At 51.0% G+C, this 22,978-nt stretch overlaps 1 protein-coding gene across 1 annotated transcript in view; it reads left to right on the top strand.

The window, feature by feature from the left end:
* Positions 1-22,978, top strand: part of CACNA1B (calcium voltage-gated channel subunit alpha1 B) — a 196,066-nt gene that overhangs the window by 37,362 nt on the left and 135,726 nt on the right. Inside the window, 6 exon segments of the mRNA XM_032634862.1 lie at positions 1,452-1,543; positions 3,189-3,341; positions 5,959-6,149; positions 18,938-19,041; positions 21,963-22,078; positions 22,419-22,475. Coding sequence (XP_032490753.1) covers positions 1,452-1,543; positions 3,189-3,341; positions 5,959-6,149; positions 18,938-19,041; positions 21,963-22,078; positions 22,419-22,475 — 713 coding nt within the window.

The following is a 22,978-nucleotide window of genomic DNA, read 5'->3' as shown; positions in this document are numbered from 1 at the left end:
CCTTCTTTTCTTCTCCCCTGACCATTTTATCTTATTTTTTACCCCAGCTGCATCTCAAATTTTATTCCTTGCTGCTATGTATTTAGAGTAGGGGGACAACAATCCTTTTTCACCAAGCATCCAGGGTGCATTTTAAAGGTAGAGCCAACAGGATTGTTAGTGAATTGGATGTGGAGTGTAAGAGAGAGAGGAGTCAGGTATGAAGTCTTGGTTTTGGCTTATGAAACACTTGACTAGTGCTGTTCACAGAAAGGGGGGAATACTGGGGAAGGAGCAAGATTGAGAGAAAGAATAAAAAGTTCTCTAGTCACCATCGTGTAACAACTCTGAACTTAAAAAAGTACGTGTTTTAATATTTACATTAAAGTTGTAAAAAGAATTCTTTAGTTTTATTAATGTTTGATATGCTTTTTTTGCTATCCAAGTGGAAATGGTAAAAAAGGCAGTTGGATGGATATATGAGCCCAAAGTCCCAGACTTGAGTTAAAGGTGTAAATCGGGAGTAATAAGCATACCGTGGTGTTCAAAGCTGTTGGGCAGATCCTATATGGTGTGAGCCTTGAGGCATCTAATTTTTCAGTCTGGTAGAGGAGGCAAAGCTTGCAAAGAAGACCTAGAAGAGACTCCCAGGATGTTAAGAGGAAAATGAGAGAATTGACCAATGGGCAAGAGAAGAAACCATTTATAGAAGGAGACTTAACCATTGCAATTGGCGAGAAGCCTTGACAAAACATTTCAGTGGAATGGTGCGGGTGAGAACATAGTTGGACAAAGCTAAAGAGAGGCAGAAAGGTAAGGCAGTGGGGAGACCAAGGACTGACACTTTCAATGAGCTTTGGAGTGAAGGGAGCAGAGAAATGTGCGGGGGTTGGAGGCAGATATGGAATTTTCTGCTTTGTTTTAAGATGGGAGACGTTGGGGTATGTTCTTATGCTAAGGGAGTCCTCTGAGCCCTCTATTCACTTTCCCCACTGTTTGTTCCTGTGTTCTCCTGTGGTAAAGTGAGGAATAGGTCATGTGGCATCTGTTCAGAAGTCCCTCAAGTTCCATTCTACTCCCGCTCCTGCTATCACCACCTGTCATGAGGCAGCTTGGAGTGCAGTTGGGGTTGCTTGGGGACATGGTTCAGGCTTGGACTCAATTCAAGGACAGATTCAAGGCCTGGCCAGGGACCAGAGACCAAGTGTCCTCTCGGGGTGATGCCTGGAGGGATGGTTATGCTGGTAAAAGCCATTCCTAACATTGCTGGCGAGGACGTCTGAATTCAGTTCCTGGCCTTCCCTGCCTAGTACGCCGCCCCCGACCCCCACCCCCATGCTTGGACAGCGGGGGACACAGGCACAAAGGTGTCACTGCTCTTGGAAGACAGGACATGGGTGGTGGGAGGGACGTGCCCTCTTCTCAACTCCATGCGGAAGCCCTCACTTCCCCCTTGTCTTTGTTCCTGCCAGGATCCTCGCCACAGCTGGCACTGACTTTGACCTGCGAACCCTGCGGGCTGTGCGTGTGCTGAGGCCCCTGAAGCTGGTGTCTGGGATTCCAAGTGAGTCTGGCAAAAGCAATCAGGCCCAGCCTATCTGGACACTGACCTCTCTCCCAACCCCTGTCATGGCCAGTTAGGCCCTAACAGTGGGCCCTTTGGTGACTCTGAGCTCGCTGCCCTTGACCCCGGGGAACAAGGCACGAAGAAGGGAGGAGCGGCCCTTCTCCAGTCTCTCCCAACTCCGTGAAAACCCAGAGGGTAACTTGGCTTCCCTACGTGGAAGCTTTGATCCTCCTCACACCCTCTGCTGTATTTCCAGCTCTTTGCTTCTTTTTCTGTGGTTAAAGGGCAGGTGCGAGATCGACCAAGGTGGTGGGGCAGGATGCCTGAGAACACATTCAGAGGCTGCAAAGGACCACCTGTCTTGGCTCAGGCTGGGCAGGGCTGTTGGGACCTGTGACCTGGTTAAGACATGCTCCGGGACTGGGCTGCTCAAGAGGCCACGCGAGGGCAGGGGGTGGCCAGGCTACCTCGAGAGCCGGTGACCGCCTGTGCCCGTGTTCCTCCAAGCCAGTGGAAGTTTGGGTTTCCCTCAGAGCCTGGTTGGCAGGGCTCTGAGGCTGTGTCGCCCGAGCCCACTGCAGGGAAGACCGCTGGCTGGCTCCGTGTTCTGCCCTAAGACCCTGGCAGGCAAAGGCTCAGGCCTGTACCCAGGAGCTGGGGTGAAGCTGAAAGTGGGGACAGTGGGGTTCAGCCTGTTCTGCCCAGTTCCTCTGGTCTGGACATACTCATGCCCCACGGTCAGTGGTAAATCACTCCCTAGGAGTAGGCCCCCTGCTTTACTTTCCCTGAGGGGTGGGTCTGTCAGGAACCCCTGCTCTTAGTTCCCAGGATCCCTTGCTTGTCCCTCCCAGGATCCCCTGCTCTTCCCTCCCAGTATCCCCTGCTCCTAGTTCCCAGGATCCCCTGCTTTTCCCTCGCAGGATCCTCTGTTCTTCCCTCCCAGGATCTCCTGGTCTTAATTCCCAGGATTTCCTGTTCTTCTCTCCCAGCATCCCCTGCTTAGTTCCCAGCATTCCCTGTTCTTCCCTCCCTTGATCCCCCGCTCTTAGTTTCCAGGATCTCTTGCTTTTCTCTCCCAGGATCCCCTGCTTTTCTCTGTCAGGATCCCCTGCTCTTCCCTCCCAGCATCCCCTGCTCCTAGTTCCCAGGATCCCCTGCTTTTCCCTCCCATGATCCCCTGCTCTCAGCTCCGAGGATTCCCTCATGTTTCCTCTCAGGACTCTGCTGTTGCTCCACCCTGAGACCTGCGTAGACTCAAGATCTCAGCAGAACTTCATGCTGACACCGCCACACGCTGCTCCTCCCTTGAACTGGGACAGTGCTCAGTCCACTCCGCCCTGCCCCGAGACCCTATGCTTTGTGCCCCTCCCCAAGGACTCTCAGCTCTGCCCCACGCAGGCACTCACTGCTCTGTCCTCCTTCCCTCAAGACTTCTTGCTTCCCCACCACTCCCTGTTCTGTCCCCCACTTTGAGGGCCCAGCTCTGTCCTTTGGCCTCGTGGATACTCATTGCTCAACACCTTGCCCAGGACTCTCAGCCCTGCCCGCCCCGGCTCTTGCTGTTCTGCCCACGCCCCCAGCCCACTGCCCGCTCTGCCCACTGTGCTCTCTGACCTGCCTGCTTTGCCTGCTCTGGCCCCAGGTCTGCAGGTGGTGCTCAAGTCCATCATGAAGGCCATGGTTCCGCTCCTACAGATCGGGCTGCTTCTCTTCTTCGCCATCCTCATGTTTGCCATCATTGGCCTCGAGTTCTACATGGGCAAATTCCACAAGGCCTGTTTCCCCAACAGTACAGGTGAGGCCTAGCAGCGCTCCTCAGACCCAGATGAGGACCACAGACTCATTCATCCTGGAGAGATGCAGTGTTCTGGGCCCTGGCGGGCGGGGGGTGGGGGTGCCCTCTAGATGCCAGACGAAGGAGGTGGACCCAGACAAGATAAACAGAAACACATAAGATAATGTCAGATTGTGGTAACTTCTAGGAGGCAAACAAGAAAGGTATTTGCAGTAGAGTCATTTGGGGGCCTGCTTCACAGAGTGTGGCCTGGGGAGGCCTCTCTGCCAAGGTGACAACTGGACAGCCATCTGAGTGCCGGGGGGGGGGGGGGCCCGTGTGGTCGCCTGCCAGACGGTCAATTTACGAGGAGCAGTAAGCGTGAAAGGCTGGCGTGAGGAGCGCTGGGTGCAGAGGGGGCGAGAGGAGCTCGGCGGACACTGAATCTGCTCCTGTTGGCAAAGATTTAAAGGCTGTACCAGTCCTCTGATAGGATGAAAAGCAGCAGAAAAGAAACATCTAGTGAAAACGTAGGACGCGTATTGTAGCTTGGACTAGAATGCCTTCCCGGTATCAGAGACAAGCTTATCAGTATGTTTTCCTGCTGGCCTGTTACTGACGCACCGACGACGTTAAGTGGCATTTTCTTCCTTTTTTTATTCCTTAAGGAAAATATACTTCATTTCTACAACTGTAATATTGAATCAAATGATGATTTTTTACAAACCCCTTAACAGTTTTTGGAGATGACATTTCTGACCTTCAGAAATTAACGTAAAATCAGGAAGTGAGATCCCGTAAGCTGAGAACTCTGGACAGCTGATCAGCTTTACCTGTGGTAAAGCAGTGGGTTCAGGCTGTGCTAGGACTCTGAGTCCAGGAGACATGGTGGCTGGGGCCAGGCTGTTTGGCAGTTAGAAAGGGTCAGGTTCTGGGTCTGTTTTGCATTGAGGCCTGCTGAGCCAACTGGGTTTTCTGGGCAATTGTACGTGGAGTAAGAGAAAGGGAAGAGTTAAGGGTGACACTAAGGTTTGTGTCTTTTTTTTTTTTTTTTTTTTTTTTGCCCGCATTGGGTCTTTGTTTGTGCATGCGGGCTTTCTCTAGTTGCAGCGAGCAGGGGCTACGCTTCGTTGTGGTGTGCGGGCTTCTCATTGAGGTGGCTTCTCTTGTTGTGGAGCACGGGCTCTAGGCGTGTGGGCTTCATTAGTTGCAGCATGCAGGCTCCGTAGTTGTGGCTCACAGGCTCTAGAGCGCAGGCTCAGTAGCTGTGGCGCACGGGCTTAGTTGCTCCACGGCATGTGGGATCTTCCCGGACCAGGGCTGGAACCCATGTCCCCTGAACTGGCAGGCAGATTCTTCACCACTGCGCCACCAGGAAAGTCCAAGGTTTGTGTATTGAGCTACAAACACGTTAAAGGAGAAAACCTGTGTGATCATCTCAATAAATGCAGAAAAAGTTTTTATTGAAGTTTAAATCATTCATAATTTAAAAAAACCTCTTATCAAAGTGGAAATAAAGGGGAATTTTCTTAAACTCCCTAAAATTCCCTGCAAACATCATACTTTGTCATAAGTTTTGCGAGCTTTCCCTTTAAGGTCAAGAACAAGATAAAGACACACATGGTCACTTCTGGTCCACGTAGCCTTGGTGGTCGCGGCCAGTAACGTGAGGCAAGAAAAAGAACCCTGTCAAGAATGTGAAAGGAGGAAAGAAAACTGTCATTATTTACAGAGAATGTGATTATTTACACATAGACAGACAATGGCTTCCTGGTCTTCTTTATGAGCATTTGTTAAGATATTTGGGGGGAAAAGAATAAACTTGTGTGATCATCAGTTTTGCCTTCTAAACCTGGGAGCATTTGCTTTCCATCCTAGCAATTCCTCAAAATTTCTCCTGTGCTGATAGGAGGGATTTTCCATGTGTGGTCATACATTTGTTTTTTTAAATAGTTTTTTCTATCCTTTCGTTAGGATTTTGGGAGTAGAGGGGATTAACATGTGCTGCTTGCCCCCTTATCCCAGAGATTAGCCCTGGTTTTCTGCGATTTCTTTAACGTCTCTCTGTGCGGTCCCTGGCTGCCGGCTAGACTGCAGGCCAGCAGGAGCTTGTCCCCTTTGCTGGGGCCAGTGCCATGAGGACTGGGCCCTGAAGCCCGGCCACGCTCTGGGCCCGTGTTGGGTCGACCTGCCTGATGAGCACCGAGACCGCAGTGCTGATTCCTGCTTGGCTCTGGCTCCAGCGTGACAGACAGATCTGCGCGTCGGGGGAGTCTGGGTGGAGGTTTGGCTGTGAGGGAGAATCAGGGTATTGCTGGTAGGGAGAGTCGGAGGCTAGGAGTCTGTTGCTTTTGGTTTTAAGATGAATGAGTCCTCAGCATGTTTACGTAGTGATGGGCAGGTTCTAGTGGGGAAGGAGAGGTCGACCAGCAGTTTCTGAGAGGGTGGGTCTGAGGGTGGCGGGGGGCAGACCGTAGGCACGGGGACAGAGCTGGCGCAGGTGCAGGAGCGGCAGGGAGTTTCCCTGGTGCCTGATTCCTGTCCCACTGTGACAAGGTCTCTGGGGCCCACAGTCCCAGCAGGGGGTGGAGAACGCGGTGCCTCTGAGCTCAGCTTTGCTCCCTTCTTCTCCTCGCAGACGCAGAGCCGGTGGGTGACTTCCCCTGTGGCAAGGAGGCCCCAGCCCGGCTGTGCGAGGGTGACACTGAGTGCCGGGAGTACTGGCCTGGACCCAACTTCGGCATCACCAACTTTGACAACATCCTGTTCGCCGTCCTGACGGTGTTCCAGTGCATCACTATGGAGGGCTGGACCGACATCCTCTACAACGTGAGTTCTGTCTTGGCCCTAAAGCTGCTGGGTCCCCGCTGACGTGGAGCTTCTGTTCAGCCCCAGGCTCCCTCCTCGCCCCACAGGATGGAACACGGGCTCCTTCAGGCAGCTCCGCCTCGGGGCCACTGACCCGGGTCCTGGAGTCTCCGGGACAGCTTTTCTTACGAGAGTAAAGCTGAGGGCCAGGTGGTGGAGGTCAGAAAAGAAAGTTCCAGAGAAGATGCTCCTGCCGCCGCTGCTGACGACGGCCCACTGCGTGAAGCGCTTTGTCCCTGTGAGCTCGTAGACGACGGGAGAGAGGCTCGGAGAGGCTAGCCAGCTGGCCCTCAGCCCGAGGCAGCAGGTGGCTGCCTGGTGAACAGGGGAGGAGCAGGCTTGAGCGCAGGGAAGCTTCCCTGATTGCTCCAGGGTCCTGGTGGTGGGAACGGGCGTCGGGTACCTTTGTTTCCTTCCCACTAAGTCTACCTGGTTCTCTTTCCTCCAGTGTTCCCTGTCGTTAGGATGCCAGCCCGTCCCAGCAGTGTAGGGCAGTCTGGGGGTTGGTGCCTGTGACAGAAGTTGGATGTAAGGCCCTCGGGGGCTTCCTGGTGACCCATCTCACTCCCGCCTCCCCTCCACCTGCGGCTCTTCTTGGGGGACCTGCCATTGACTCCTGGGCAGACCTCTCTCTCTTTTTCTTAATATGATGACCCCCTCACTCCTACAGAGCTACCTTCTACCCCCTAGAGTCCTGTGAGCTGTGGGCATGAAAATAAGTTAGTGGAAGTAGAGAAAGAAGGTGCACTTGAAACAGGAAGTTTGGGAGGTCTGGCTGGTGGACTGCTGTGTTTTGGTAGCCAGAGGGTGTGTTGTGCTCGGGGCTGTGGAGGGGGTGTCCTAGAGTGTGAGGTACTTCACTTTGAACCCGTCACTTGTGTGCTGAGGGTGGGGCTTGGGCCGCCAGCCCCCGGAGCAGCTACATGCTTCTGGCTTGAAGGTGGGCAGGAGGAAAGGGACAGCCTGGGGCCCTCTGCTCTCCGCCCCTGTGGGTCTCAGGGCTGGAAATCCAGCAGGCGCTCGGTAAGCGCTGGCTGAGCAGGCGGATGGCAGAGGGCGAGTTCAGGAGAAGCCAGCCTGAGGTCCACTGAGCCGGAGCCCTCCTTGGAGCGGGAGTTGCGTCTGGTGACGGTCTCGTTTGATCGAGGAAAAGAGGAATGGAGACAAGGGCGGTGACGAGGAGCTTGGCTGTTCTCTCCCTACAGCCGATCCAGGAGCAACCTCCACAAAGACGAGCTCTCGGCACAGCTGGAGTGGGCCACGTCCCTGCCAGGGCGCCCGAGCGGGGCGCCGCGTGAGCAGGTCTCCACAGCCCTTCGTGCCGTGGGGCTTGGCCAGGTGACTCAGCCTGGTGGGCCTGTGCCCCCAGGGGAGGGGTGGGCAGGAGCCAGACCTCGGGGCAGGAGGTGCCGGTCAGGAAGGGCCACAGAGGCTCACCCGACACATATTTCCAGGGGACCCACTGGGTGCAGATGCTGCAGGCACAGTGGTGGCAGGAGGCCTTCAATAAATAAGGGCCTGGTGATGGCAAGCTGCTGTGAAGAAGACAAAGGCGGACGAGGGGCAGGGGCGACAGGTCAGGGGGCGCTGGGAAAGCAAGGCCTGGTGGGGTCTGGAAGCCAGACGGGCAGACGCAATGGCACGGTGCCGCGGAGTCTGGCGGCGGGGCACCGGGACGCAGTGACGGGCGTGGGTCGTGAGGCTGGTGCCCAGAGCCGCTGGCCAAGAACTGTTGGATCCATCCTCCACACTGAGGGATAACAGGGTTGGTTGCAGGAGATCAGACAGGACTTTGGAAGAGGATTCTTTGGAGGGCGAGCCTGCCACTCCCCCCGCCCAGTGAGAGGGACGTTCGTGGTCCCCTCAGACATATGCTCCTTGATGGAGCCCGAGCGACGTGCCTTCAAGGGCTGGAGCCATAGGCCTGCCGCAGTGGGGCTGGTGGGGCAGCTGAGCACATCTGCAGTCTGGGGAGAAGCCAGGGCCCTTTTAAATCCTGGCTGGAGGGAATGAGGGGGGGTCTCTCGAGAGACCCAGAGACCGACTGCTAAAACACTGGCGGTAGTGGGCGGGTGGGTCCTCAGCCTGGAGGAGAAGTGGTCTGTCTGGGTTTTGAAAAGTGTGGCCAGATGGGGTCCTGGAAGAACACGCAGCAGTGCCGCCTGGCTTCGACAGTGTTGAGGTCGGTGACCCAGGAAGGAGGAAGAGCGTGTGGCGTCGGGAGCAGAGAGGGGCCACACCGTCCTCTCCCTTTGAGAACAGCCAGCTGTGCAGGCCGGCTGAGGAGAGAAGATATTCTCAGTGTGAAGCACGTCAGCGGGGCCGGGACCCTTGATTGTGTTTTATGCTTGAGGTGGCTGTAGAATTTTCTATTACCCAGAGTTATCAGAACAGTCACAGGACCGATCCACATTTTCATCCCGGGCTATGTCTACGTTCAGTGTCGACTTAAAAAAATGCACAACGTGAGAGTTGCGATTTGAGTTTTATTTGGGGCAAAATGAGGGCTGCAACCCGGGAGACAGCATCCCAGATCGCTCTGAGAAACTGCTCCACAGAGGCAGGGAGGAAGGTCAGTATAGATGTGATTTGGGTGAAGGGGGGTACATGCAATCAAGCACATATGTTCTGTGGAAGGTTTCTGCTCGTCTCGTGCATGTCACTGCCAGTCACGAGGAGCAGACGTCGCCATGAAGGATTTGAGTGCTTGTCTAGATACGAGGAGATACAAGAACTGGGCTCATAAACTTGTCTCCTGAAAATATCCATCTATCGGAAGACCTGTTCTGCCAGTGTTACCCAGAGCCCGGAGTGCCTCAGGTCAGCTCTTCAGGGGGTGTTGCCAGTCAGCAGCGGCAGCAGCACGTGAGTTACTCCTTGTAGAGGCAGCGGGCAAGTGACAATGGCGAGCGCCAATTTGTAGTTGACAAGAGGAACCGTAGGAGGTAAATAACGTGGGCTTATGGTTACATACATGTGGTTCTGCATCTGTTCATTGCACTCGTTTCGTAAAGATCTGAGGAAGGCGCGTTCAGATACGTAGGTGCAAAGGCTCCGTTTTGAAGTTAGTGCAGACACAACCTGCTCATTGGTTGGATGTGATGTTTAATGTGAAAGAAAGAAGAATCAAAGATAGTGTGACTGGAGCCGTTGGGAAAGGTGGTGCCTTGTATTGAGAAGGGGAGAATGGGGAGCAAGGTAACTGCGGATTTTTGTTTTAGCGGAGCGTCATGGTGGAAACTGAGAACCCTGCTTTGGCCCTGGAAAGCCTTGGACAACTGTTTCATCCAAGTGGAGATGCTGAGTGTACAGTCGGGTGTATGAGAGGGGGTTCAGGGGGGACAGCAGGGCTGAGGGTTTGAAGTCATGGATGATGCTTAAAATTATGGGAGAGGATGAGATCGCTTGGGTGTGGATGTGTGGATGGAGAAGCAAAGAAGGCTACAGACGGAGCCTTGTCTGAACCTTTGGCTGTCAGGAGAATTCCAACGTTCAGAAATCAAGTAGGAAAGAAGGAGCCAGCAAAAGAGAGCGAGGTGGGGACTTGCGGGGAGTAGGGACAGCACTGCAAGTGTGCTGCGTCCTGGGAGCAGAGCAAAGAGAGTTTCCAGAAAGTGACCGACCAGATCAGCTGTTGCTGAGAGGTCGCAGGCGCGCTGTTGGTAAACTAGACAAGAGCGTTTCGGCAGTGGGGATAAAACCTTGGAATGTATAGGTTAAAGGCAGGAGGTATGGAAGTGAGGACGGCAAGTATAGTCATCTCGTTCAGGGGGTTTCCCTGTGAAGTGGAGGAGGGCAAGAGGACGTAAGTGCAGGGAGATGTGGGAATTGGCTTTTTAAAAAAAATGAATTGTAGGTTCAGATGCAGTTGTGAGAAATAATGCAGAGAGCCCTTGTATGCTTTGCCCTTTGCCTGTAACGGTAACAACCTGCAGAACTAGTAGCTGCCGGAACCAGGGCAGTGACACTGCTGCAGTCAAGGCACAGGACGTTCCATCACAAGGGACGCAGTGCCGCTCTTTTATAGCCACGCCCACTTCTCTCCTGCCTTCGCGCCTGGCAGCCACTGATCTTTGTGCCGCGTTGATAATTTTGCCATTTCGAGAATGTTATACAGATGAAGCCGTTCCCTATGTGACCTTCGGGTATTGGCTATTTTTCACTCCGCATAATACTCTGGAGCTGCATCCGGATTATTCTGTGTTCTGTTGCCGAGTGGCGCTCCAGGTGTGGGTGGACTGCAGTGTTTAATACTCACCTGTTAACGGACATCTGCGTTGTCTCTGTTCAGGGTTATCAGGAATAAAGTTGCTCTGCACATTTGTGGGCAGGTTTTGTGCAGATGTAAGTTTTCATTTCTCTGGGTTAAATGCTCAAGGGTGCAATTTCTGGGTTGTATAGTAGTTGCGTGCTTAGTTCTTTAAGAAAGTAACGCTTTTCCAGAGGCCTGTATTCTTTTGCATCCCCACCAGCAGTGTGTGAATAATCTAGTTTTTCTGCATCCTCACTGGTATTTGGTGTTTTTAACTTCAGCCCTTCTGACAGTGTGTAGAGGTGTAGCTCAGTGCACGTCCTAATGGCTGATGATGGTAAGCGTCTTTTCAGACATATTTGCCGTTTGTGGGTCTTCTTCAGTGAAATATCTCTTCATATCTTTTGCTCATGGTCTGGATTGTTCTTTCACTGTAGAGTGTTTATATATTCTAGATACATTCTAGTTCTTTGTCAGATGTGTGGTTTGCAAATGTTTTCTCCTAGTCAGTAGCTTGTCTTTTCATACTCCTCACCTGGTCTGTGAAAGAACCAGCGTTTTTAATGTTAATAAAGTCCAGTTTATCAATTGTTCCTTTTGTGGATTGGGCTTTTGGCATCAAATCTAAGAACTCTTTGCCTAGTCCTAAATATTAAATATTTTCTCCTATTTTTTTTCTAAAAGTTTTATTATTTTATATGTAAGTCTGTGATCCATCTTGAGTTAATTTTTGTATAAAGTGTGAGGTTTGGGTTGAGGTGCATATGCTCTCTCTCCCCCCTCCCTCCCTCCCCTTCCCCTCCCTGCTTCCTCCCTTCCTTCCTCCCTCCCTCTCTCTCCTTCCTTTCTTTCTTTCCTTCCTTCCTTCTTTCTTTCTTTCCTCCTTTCTTTCTTTTTACTATCTTTGCCTGGTTTTGTTTTCAGGGTAACACAAGCTTTATAAAATGAATTGAGAAGTAATTACTCCTCTTCTATTTTTCTAGAAGAGATTGTGCATAAGTGGCGTTAATTCTTTTTTAAATGTTTGGTAGAATTCTATAATCTGGGCCTAGAGATTTCTTTTATTTTTACTTTTTCATATCGCACTTTTATTTTTACTCACCTACCATGAAATTCACAAAGTGGTGAATGGCTCAGTGCTTTCTGTGCGTGTGCACAGGACTGTGCGACCATTACCATTACTCATCTTCGAAGATTTTCATCAACCAGAAAAGAAACCCTGTACCCATTAGTAGTCACTTCCCGTTCCTCCATCCCCAGCCTCTGGAACCACTAATATATTTCTGTCTCTTTATATTTGCCTGTTCCAGACATTTCATACAAATGGACTCATACAATATGTGGGATTTTGTGTTTCTAAGGTCCATCCATGTCGTAGCAAGTATCAGTATTTCATTGCTTTTATTATCAAATATGATTCCATTGTGTGGATATACCATCTTTTGTTTGTATTTCATTGGTTGATGGACATTTGGGTTGTTTCCATTTTTTTACATTATGAATAATCCTGCTATAAACATTTGTGTACAAATTTTTGTGTGGAATATGTTCATTTCTCTTAGGTGTACACCTAGGAGTGGAATTTCTGGGTCATATGGTAACTCCATATTTAACCTTTTGAAGAACTGCCAAACTGGTTTCCAAAGTGGTTGCAACATTTTACATCCCCACCAGGAATGCACAAGTGTTCCAAATTGTCCACATCCTCACCAACACTTGTTGTCTATCTTTTTAATTTTAATCATCCTAGTAAAACTACGATTTAATTTTAATTTTAACCAACCAACCATAGAGTGAAGTGGTATTTAATTTTATCTTTGATTTGCATTTCCCTAATGACTTATGATGTAGAGCATCTTTTATATGCTTTTTGCACCATTTATATATCTTCTTCGGAGAAATATGTATTCATATCCTTTGCCCATTTAAAAATTGGGTTATTTGTCATTTTATTATTGACCTATAAGGTTTCTTTATATATTATGGACACTAGACCCTTACCAGATATTTCAGATTATTTGCAAATATTTTGTCACATTATGTGTGTTATCATTTCACTTTCTTGATGGTATCATTTGAAGTAAAAAAGATTTTTATTTTGATGAAGTCCACTTTTTTCTGTTTTTGTTTTCACTTTGTACTTTTGGTGTAGTATCTAAGAGTCCATTACCTAATCAAGGTCATGAAAATTTACTCCTATGTTTTCTCATTTTGGCTGGTAGTATTTAGGTCTATGATCCATTTTGATTTAATTTTTGTATATGGCGTGAGGTAGGGATCCAATTTCATTCTTTGGCCTGTGGATATCCACTTGTCCCAGCACCATTTGTTGAAAAGACTATCCTTTCCCCATTGAATTGGCTTAGCACCCTTGTTAAAAAAATCAACTCATCATAAATGTAAGGGTGTATTTATAGATCATCAATTCTATTTCATTGACCAATGTGTCTGTCCTTTTGTAGGGGAAGTTTTAAAATCACAATATCACTTTCCTCAATAGTTATTGGACTATTTACCTATTTTGTATTGGGTGAGTTGTAGTAGTTTGTGTTTTTGGAGAAATTGATCCATTTCATCCATGTTGTCAAATGTATAGAGAGTTGTTTGCAGTATTCCTTCATTATCCTTTTGATGTTTGTTGGTCCTGTAGTGAAATCCCCTGTTTCATTATTGATATTGATAAGTTGTGTCTTCTCTCTTTTTTTCTTAGTCAGTATTGCCAGAGGTATGTCAATTTAACTTTTTTCAAAGAACAAACTTTTTCAAAAATTGATTTTTTCTATTGTTTGCATTTTCAACTTTGTTGATTTCTGCTTTTATCTTTACTGTTTACTTTCTTCTACATGATTTGGGTTTGTTTTGCTCTTCCTTTGCTTGTGGTGGAAGTTTAGATTATTGATTTGAGACTTTCCCTCTTTTGTAATGTATGTACTTAGTGCTATAAATTTCCTTTTTAGAACTGCTTTAGCTGTGTCTTTCAAATTTGATATCTTGTATTTTCATTTTCATTCAGTTCAATGTATTTTTAAATTTCCCTTGAGACTTCCTCTTTGATCCATGGATTATTTAGAATTGTTTGTTTACTTTGTGTTTGGAGAGTTTTCTATTATATTTCTGTTATTTGTCTCTGGTTTGATTCTATTATGGTTAGAGGATACACTAAATTTGAAAAAAATTCAGTTCTTTTAAATTTATTGAGACTTGTTTTATGGCTCAGGATATGGTCTATTTTCATATATGTCTTGTGGACACTTGAAAAGAATGTGTATATAATGTGTTGTTGTGTATTATGTGTATAAATGTCAATTATACATCCTGTTGGATGATGGTGAGCTCTTTTATATCCTTGCTGATTTTCTGTCTAGTTGTCTTATCAATTTTTGAGAGAGAGGTGTTGAAGGTTCCAGCTATAATTATGCATCTGTCTGTTTCTCCTTTCAGTTCTCTCAGTTTTTGCTTCACATATGTTATAGCTCATTGTTAGGCATGTACACATTTAGAATTGCTATGTCTTCTTGATGAATTTACCCTTTTATTGTTATAATGTATCCCCCACTTTTCAAAAGTTCTCTTAATGCCACTTCACTTTTATGAAAGACCTACATTAATACCTGTTTCCACTAACCAAAAGAAATCCGTGGGAAGATTTATGCTTTTATGAAAAAAGGTGAAAAGAGAAAACAGTGTTCAACATTTGCTTACAGTGAGCCATTATAAAGGCAATGTGCACCCCAAGCAGCAAGAGTGGCACTGCCAAGCTCCTTCCCTGGGAACTACACTCAGCATCATATCGCCATAAGCTCTATTGTATCTGTGAGCATCTGTGTTTTATCTTATTTTCTGTGTGTGTTAGCTGATGTGTCCTATGGTGATTGTTTCTTTGCTTTATGCCTTTGTGGCTTAGGAAAGGTTTCACAGGAACGCACTGCTTTCAAATAGTGGGGGAAACCTGTATATGTTCCTCTGTGTCTCTCGTGAAATTTTTTTTGTTCTGATGTCTACTTTGTCTGATATTTATTTTCTGATATTAATATAGCCACTACAGTTTTAATTTGATTTATGTTTATATGATACTTCTTTTTCCATATTTCACTTTCAACCTACCTAAATTGTTATATTTGAAGTGAATTTCTTATAGATAAAACATAGGTGGGTCATGTTTTTAAAGTCACTAGCCAATCTTTGTCTTTTAATTGGTGTATTCAGACCATTTACATGTAATGTAATTATTGATATGTTAGAGCTCACATCTGCCATTTTATTTATTTATTTTTTGTTTACTGTTTGTTCTGTTGTTTTGTTTCTTTGTTTTCTTTTTCCTACCTTCTTGTGTATTACTTGAACTTTTGAAAAAATTCCATTTTGATTTACCTAATTGTTTTTGAGTATATCTCTGTTTGGTCTTTTAGTGGTTGCTCTATATCTTATTCCAGTCTACTGGTGTCATAATTGTACCAGCTCAAGTGAAGTATATACACCTTACCTTCTTTATATCGCTTTACCCTCCCCCATTTATAATACAATTATCTTAAACATTTCCTCTACATATGTTTATAACCACATCATAGCGTGTTATAAGTTTTGCTTCCACTGTCAAACATGATTTAGGAAACTCAAAAGGACAAATAAAATCTATTTACCCCTATTTTTACTCTTTTCATTGTTCTTTCTTCCTTCCTAATGGTTAACAATTCCTTTTTTAATCATTTCCTTTCTGCTTAGAGACTTCCGTTAGTCATTCTCTTAGGGTAGATCTGCGGGTGACAGATTCTCCCAGTTTCCCTGTTTTTATTATGAGAATGTCTTGATGTTCCCTTCATCCCTGAAGGATATTTTTGATGGGTGTAGGTGTCTGTTGACAGTTTTTTTTTCTCTCAGAACCTGAAAAGTATTGTGCCACTTCATTCTGACCTCCATACTTTATGATGAGAAATCTTTTGAATTGTTTCCCTTTGTAAGTAAGGTGCCCTTTTTCTCTTGCCACTTTCAAGATTTTTAATTTATCTTTAGTTTCCCGTGGTTTTGACAATGAAATGTCATGTGGATTCTTTGAGTTTATTCTGTATGGTATCCACTCAGCTTCTTGAATCTGTAGGTTTATGTCTCTTGCCAAATTTGGGAGTTTTCAGCTATCATTTCTTTGAATACTGTTCAGCCTTCTCTTCTTTCTCCTGTACTCTGCTACTCTGAAACAGGAATGTCAAATATTCTCTCATAGTTCCCTAGGTTCTTGAGGCTCTGCTCTGTTTTTTCTTACTTGTTTGATTTTTGTTTTTTAAGTCTATTTTCTCTCTCTCTTTTAGATTGGATAATTTCTATTATTCTCTTTTACCACTTACTGATTCTTTCCTTTGTTGTCTTTATTCTGTTGTTGTGCCCTTCCATTGAGATTTTAATTTTGATTATTGTATTTTTCAGTTCTAAATTTTCCATTTTGTTCTTCTTTGTATCTTTTATTTATTTGATGATACTATTTCTTTGTTGAGACTTTCTATTTTTTCATGTGTTTCAAGTGTGTGTACAGTTACCCTCTGAAACATTTTTATGGTGGCTGCTTTAAAATCTTTGTCAGATACTTCTATCACCTCTGTCATCTTAGTGTTGGCAATCTATATCAGGCAGGGTTCTCCAGAGAAATAAAACCAATAGGATGTGTGTGTGTGTGTGAGACAGAGAGAGATTAATAAAAAAAAAGAGATTTATTATTAGGAATTGGCTCATGTGATTATGGAGGCTGGCAAGTGCAAATCTGCAGTAAACCTGGGCTGGCAGGCGCAAGACCCAGGAGATGCTATGGTGCAGTTTCAGTCTGAAAGCCAGTAGTTGGAGACCCAACAGTGCCAATGGTACAGATGAAGTCTGAATTCTCTTACAGAGGATTTTCTCTTACTTGGAAGAGGGTCAGTTTGTTGTTCTGTTCAGGCCTTCAACTGATTGTACGTGGTCCACCACATTATGGAGGGCAATCTGCTTTACTTTATCAATTAAAATGTTAATGTCATCCAAAAACACACTTGCAGAACCACCCAGAATAACGTTTGGCTAAATATCTGGGCACCGCATGGCCCAGTCAAGTTGACACATAGAATTAACCATCGCAGCATCTGTCAATTGTCTGTTTTTGTTCAGTTTGTGTTCCTCCTGGTTCTTGGTATGGCAAATGGATGTCAGTTGAAAACTGGACATTTTTGGCTTTGTGTCCTGGGACCCTGGATCTGACTTAAGCCCTCTGTTTTAGCTGGCTTCCTCTGACCATTCTGTCACTGGAAGCAGGGGTTGCTTCCTTGCTACTGCAAGGTGGGAGCAGAAGGCTGGAGAGTTTCCGCACCTGGCCTCTGTTGACACACTGAGGGGGTCTTCTCCATACTGCTGAGTGGGATGATAGTTCTGGCTCCCCACTTGCCTCTAGGATACTTACCTGGTTGGGAAGGTTTTGTGTGCCTCGTTTCTGCTCTCCACGTGGTCTCTGCCCACTGTGTGGGTGGGGGTGTGTGTGGCCTCAGTACTGGGTGGTGGTGAAAGTCTGACTTTCTGGCAGCACCTCAGTGGGGAGGGGGGTGGTGTGTCTTATTACTGTCACGTGGGGGTGGAAGTCCAGGCTCCCCGTGTGTCTCCACTGATACCACAGAGGTGGGGTGGGATGGGGGCCTCATCAACCATCTGTCGAGGAGGACGTCCCACCTCCCTGCTTGTCGTTCTCTGACATCTCTGTGGTTTGGGAGTGTGGGGAGGTTGGTTACCTCATTACAGTCTGGGGAGGGTGGTCGCCTAGGCTCCCTCCTGGGTCTTTGCTGGCAGGGATGGAAGTTTCACCACAGTTTTTTTCCGCCCTGTTTGGCTGGAGTAGTGCAGTTATTGTCTGCCTTGCCCCTCTTCCTGGCCCTTTGGTTAGAGAGAGAGAGTGCTGGCTTTTGTTGGTGTATTTTTTGTCTGTGTCTCTTGGCATTTACGGGTTGTAGGCTTTCAAAGCCCCAGGTCTGGGATATATGAGGCAAAAACAAAACAAAAACACAGGGAACTCACCATGGGTCCGGAGGTCCCAGCTCATCTGCTTTCTTTTCTCCACTTTTCAGAGTCTTCTGTGAAATATACATTTGCTCTAGATGTAATGTCCAGGCTGTTAATTGTACTCAATGGGAGAAATAGGGAAGAGTATGTCCACTCCATCTTCCCAGAAGTGCAAGTCCTTGTTTGTTTTGTCTTGTTTTTTAAGAAGACAGTAGGGTTCTTTGGCTACTGATGGGAACGGTCCATCAGAGGGAGACTGCAGGAGCCAAGTCCTCGAGTAGGTGAGGGGAGCTGGGGCCACGGCAGCACATCTCTCCTTTTTCCCAGAAGGAGGCAGGTTTTGAGGGTGCCCTTTGGGGAGATTGGCGGCTTTGGTGGCCATCTTAGCCCGTTGGTCGGAGTTGCATGTGGGGCTGGCAGAGGTGTGGTCTGAGAACACTGGCAGACGTAGAGCTGGGGGTCTGAGTGTCTATTCTGGTCAAGGCTCGGGGGTCTCAGTGGCCAGCCTGGAATCAGGGTCCAGGAATCAGAAGCCACAAGTGGCAGGCAGTCCAGCGGACTCAGGACTTGCGGGCACAGAGTCCGCAAATCTGCCTAGGCCAGCAGACGCTGGAGGGCAGGAATTCCGACAGCAGCACCTGGAGATCAGCCCCAGCCTCAGGGCAGTGCCGGGCCGTCTTCCTGCCTCTCTCCTGCTCAGGGCCCCGGCCCTTGGCTTGTGAGCCGCCTCTGAAGAGAGGAGCAGAGGGGCCAGGTGGTCACCTGCCCACAACACCCACCCCTCTTGGTTCACTTCTAGCACCAGACTCGTGGGGAGAAAGAGGCTCTCCATCCCTCTCAGCTGGGTCGACGGGGGGCCCCTGAAAACGAAACAACAGTGGAAATGAATTGGACTCAGAGGGCCTCACCCTTTTGTGCGCTGTGCTCTAAAAATCAAAAGGTCTGGGAAGACCTTTTGCATTTGGTTATTTAGACCAGGCCCTGGCGCTGGGTTCTGTCTTAGGCCCAGCTCTTCCCTGGGGACCTGTGGGCTTGCCGTTGACGGGGGAATGCGGCACAGGGCTTACTGCTCTGAGCTGTGGAAACTGCAGGAGACAAAAAGATCAGACTTGGGCCTTGGGGTCCGTGGGCTTCACAAAGGAGGAATGTCTTTGGAGCTGCCTGGTGTGTCCAGCAGCCTGGGAAGCAGAGGGGAGGTGTCCAGGCGGGATACCTGGGGCAGCCCTTGGCGCCCTGGGACTACTCCTGGGCTTTTCATTGTTGCTAGCAGTGGCCAGGAGCATGAAGCTCCTTGGTCCTTTGGGGGCCCCAGCCCCAGAGGGGGGCTCTGTGGGGCAAGGGCAGGCAGGCGTGATGGTGGGTCCTGCCTGGATTACCTGTCTGGACCCGCCTGCACTTGGACTCTGCCGGTGTGTGAGAAGGGCCAGGGAGCTTCTGTGGCCAGGGCTCTGTCCTGCCCACCGTCCTGCACATCTCCTCTTGCTTCCAGACCAACGATGCGGCTGGCAACACCTGGAACTGGCTCTACTTCCTGCCCCTCATCATCATCGGCTCCTTCTTCATGCTCAACCTGGTGCTGGGCGTGCTCTCGGGGTAAGAGGCCATGCGGTTGTGTGCTACCTCTGTGTTCGCAGGCCGGGGAGGGGGCAGATGGGACTGGACACGGCCTGTGTGGTGGGGGAGGCGAGGCTCGGCCTGGCCCTGGGACGGTCACTCCCAGCGTCCTGAGCTCTAGCCAGCCTGTCCTTGGTGCTACCATTCTGACCTCTCCCTTGGTGGTCCCTGGCCCTGGCCTCCTTACCCCTAGCTCTTGGCCTTCACCCCGGCCTCTGAGTCAGGGGAGGGGCTGCTGCTGCCTCTTATCTGGGTTCGTGGTGCAGTTTCTGAGCAGCCCTGGGGACAAGAGAGCCCTTCTGTGTGACACTGGAGAAGGAATGGAGCGGCCTTGGGTCTCCACCCCAGCCCTGACCCCTGGCTTGCCTCGCCTCTCGGGTCACCTGTCCCTGCTGACCTCCAGCAGAAGACAAGGGAGGATGCAGTGCTGGGGTCCCTCCTGGAGAAAGGTGCTTCCTACCTTCATGGGTAGTGAGGTGTAGCACACCTGTGGCCCATAGTGCCCTCCTGTCCTGCATCGGGCCGAGGACCAAGGAAGTGCTGTTGGCTTCAGGGAACAACCAGGGCTGGTATTTGGGGCTCCTGCCCTTGTCTGGGGCCGAGGAAGCTGTGTAGACAGAGGGAGAGGGCATTGGGCTGGCCTGCCTCCCTGCCCCCACCTGAGCATCAGATTCCCTGTAGGGCTGGAGGGGAAAGTTTCCATTCCACCCGCCTTGAAGATTCCAGCTCAGGCCCAAGGCTCCTGAGGTCGTGACTCAGGGGGCAGCTATCATATTGGTCTGGAAAGGAACAGCCGCAGAGAGGACAGTGGCTGGGCCCAAGGGCTCTGTGCCCTGGCTCTGGCACGTGTTCCTGCCTTGGCCCCTCCTGTAAGACTCTGACTGTTAGCAGTGTGTCTTTCTAAGCGCCTCCGCCGGGAGCAGGCAGGCGCACAGCACAGGGGGCCGATGAGAATGCCTAGTCGGGGCGGCGGGGGGAGCTGTGGTCCGAGCTGGGATGCGGAAGCCAAGGGAGGCCTGGGGCTCAGAGAAGGCTCCTGGGGAAGGGGCAGCTCAGCTGAGGCCCAGAGGGGACAGGAATGAGCTTGGCAAGGAGAGGGGAGCATCTCCCATGCATAGAATTGTTGGGGCGGAGGCACAGAGGGTGTGGTGTCTGCGATGCTCAGAGCTGGGGCTGCCAGGTGTGGGAGCTTGGCCGGGGGCCAGACTCGTGAGGAGGGCGGGCCCCGTGCTGGGCCGTGTGGCGGGGAGGCTGGCGGGACACGAGTGGGTCCTGCTCCACCTTACTCCGGAGAGCGTGAGAAAGAAGCAGGGGTAGCAGCGGAGACTAGGTGAGGGGCCCCGAACTTTGTGTTTCCCAGCCCTGCCCCAACCTGCGGGCATCGTTGCCTCTGGGGACCAGCCGATACGGGCTGATTTTCCTAATGAGCTCAGCTGAGCCCTCCCTCTGGCCTCCAGCTCCAGCAGCGGGGCCCCAGGGTTCTCTGCCAGCCTTGGGGAGGCTGGAGACTGCGCGGCCCCTCAGGCCAGTGGTCAGCACACAACGTGTGGCTCTGCCATATCTGGAGGAGGGCTGCCAACGGGCCAGCCTGGAGCTGGTTCAGCCTTGCTCCCCGCCACGCCCCGGGCTCTCACCCTCCCAGTGCCCAGAGAAGCAGAATCGGTGGTTCCTCTCACAGCTCTTCCTCCCAGTGGGGCCAAAGCCTGGGGAGGGCGGGCCACAGCCAGCCACCTCCTGAGCAGTGGCTGCCCGGCGGCCAGGCCTTGGTCACTGCAGCGAGTTTCTGCTGGCAGCTCTCGGCCAACCGGGCAGTATGGTCACGCCCCACTGCCACCCCCAGGCCCTCCTGCCCTCCGGTGTGGTTGATGGCGCTGGCCTGGTGGGGAGACCGCGAGGGGCCCTGCGTTCCTGCAGATTCCTGCACAGAGGTCCAGGTGGGAGCCGTCTCCTCTCATTGCCAGGGTTGCAGCAGCTCAGGCCCTGGTGGACACCAGTCTCAGGCTTGGGGTCCATCCTGGTCGGAGCCAAGCTCTCCCTCTCACCGTGGCTGCGTGACAGGAGCCAGGCCTGCCGGGCCCGCCCCCTCTGCCAAGCCCAGAAGCTGCTTCTCCTGGGGGAGAGACAGCCGCTCGCTCGCTCGCTCGGGCAGAGAACAGGCATTGCTGTTTTGCCCTGAGGGTGTGCCTGCCTGCCCTCTGGGGACCTGAGCTAAGGTGTGTGCGCGTGTGCGTGTGTCTGTGCGTGGGCACGCGCTCTTGTGCCCGTGTGTGTGAATGGCTTCCTTCTGGCCTTTTGAGCCTCTTGACTTCTAAGATTGGCTGGGAGACTGGGGCTGTGGTGCTGAGGGCCCAGGAGGGCAGAAGAGCCTCAGTGGTTTGGCTGAGGAGCTGGGTGATTCTAGAATGTCTCCCTGTCATCTCTGGCTGCCCTGAGCCGATCCAGTGCCTGCCCGTCGCTCCTCCTTCTAGCAAAGGCTCTGGGTCTGAACCAGCAGAAGAAACAAAGTGGAAGTCCTGCTCTGGGGGATTGTTGTCCAGAAGCTCTCTGTAGCGTCTCTGTCCAGATGACAGGGCCCGGCACTCGGAGGGTGCATGCCCAGGCCTGCTCTAGGCCAGGGGGAGGTGGAATTGTCCCTGCCCTCTGGAGCCCCTCTCTGGGCGCGGAGGCGCTGTCCCTACGAGCTGCAGGAGCCTGAGGAAGGAGGGCTCACCTGGGCCTGTTAAGTGCTGGGGAAGGGGGGAAAGGCCGGGTGATGGAGGCCCCCGGAGGGGTGGCCCGTGGCCTGCTTCCCCCGTCCCGGCCTCCTCCTGAGTCCCTGTGCCTCTGGCCGCACACGGGGGGCCTGGGGGCATGCTCACACCCACCTGCTCTGCTTCCTGCTGCGGCCTCGCCCATCACAGGGAGTTCGCCAAGGAGCGCGAGCGGGTGGAGAACCGCCGGGCCTTCCTGAAGCTCCGCCGGCAGCAGCAGATCGAGCGGGAGCTCAACGGGTACCTGGAGTGGATCTTCAAGGCCGGTGAGGACAGGGGCTGCGTGGTGCTCCTGGCCTGGCCTTTGCTGGCTCCTCCTCCCCGGACCCTCCCAGGGCCGAGCTCACCTGGGGCGGGGGCTGCCCTCGGGAGGGCGACTTGTGAGGCGCAGCAAGCCAGGCCCTCTTCCCAGGGCGCTGTCTGTGGACCCCATCAAGGGGTGTGTGTGTCGGTGGGACCAGCTCAGCCACGGGCCCTGCCGGCTTCGGGAAGCGTGAGGGCTGAGAAGGCAGGGTCTCACCTCCTTCCTGCTGTGTTCCTGGGGGACGAGCCCTGGTCGGGGTGGGGACAGGAGGGCTCTGGCCTGAGGCTGTGTCTCACTCACAGAGGAAGTCATGCTGGCCGAGGAGGACAAGAACGCAGAGGAGAAGTCCCCTCTCGATGGTAGGTGACCGCTGTCCGCACTCCTTGCCTGGCCACGGGGCTGTGGTGGCTGGGCGGGCAGTGACACGTGTGCACGCTTGCATGTGAGGCGTGATGCCCTCTGCTCAGCCAGGTGCCTGCACGTTGGTCGCCTAACATGGTCCTGGGCGGGGCCTTTCTGGAGGCAGGCCCTGGGAGGGTCAGCTGCACGCTCCTGGGGAGCTGCGTGCCATGGACCAGAGTGGGCATCGCGGGCAGTGGGCTCAGCCTGGCGGTCACGGGAGCCTGTGCTGAGAGCTGGGTTTTCCAGCGTGGCAGCTGACAGCTGACACGTGACTGTGTGAGCTTGCAGGTGCGTATGTTACAATGAAACAAAAGTGAAAATCCAGATCCTCAGTCTCGGCACGTTTCAAGTCATCGTAGAAAGTTCTGTTGGACAGCGCTGCTTCTACAAGCTTGAAAACTGCTGGTTTAATCCAAGCTGTATCTGTCCGCAGGGCTCAGGGAGATGCCCCCAGATTGCT

The sequence above is a fragment of the Phocoena sinus genome, chromosome 6 (genome assembly GCF_008692025.1).
Source record: "Phocoena sinus isolate mPhoSin1 chromosome 6, mPhoSin1.pri, whole genome shotgun sequence".
NCBI classification, from domain to species: Eukaryota; Metazoa; Chordata; class Mammalia; order Artiodactyla; family Phocoenidae; genus Phocoena; species Phocoena sinus.
Note: the sequence above shows the minus strand (reverse complement) of the source record. Positions and strands in the feature narration are given on the sequence as shown.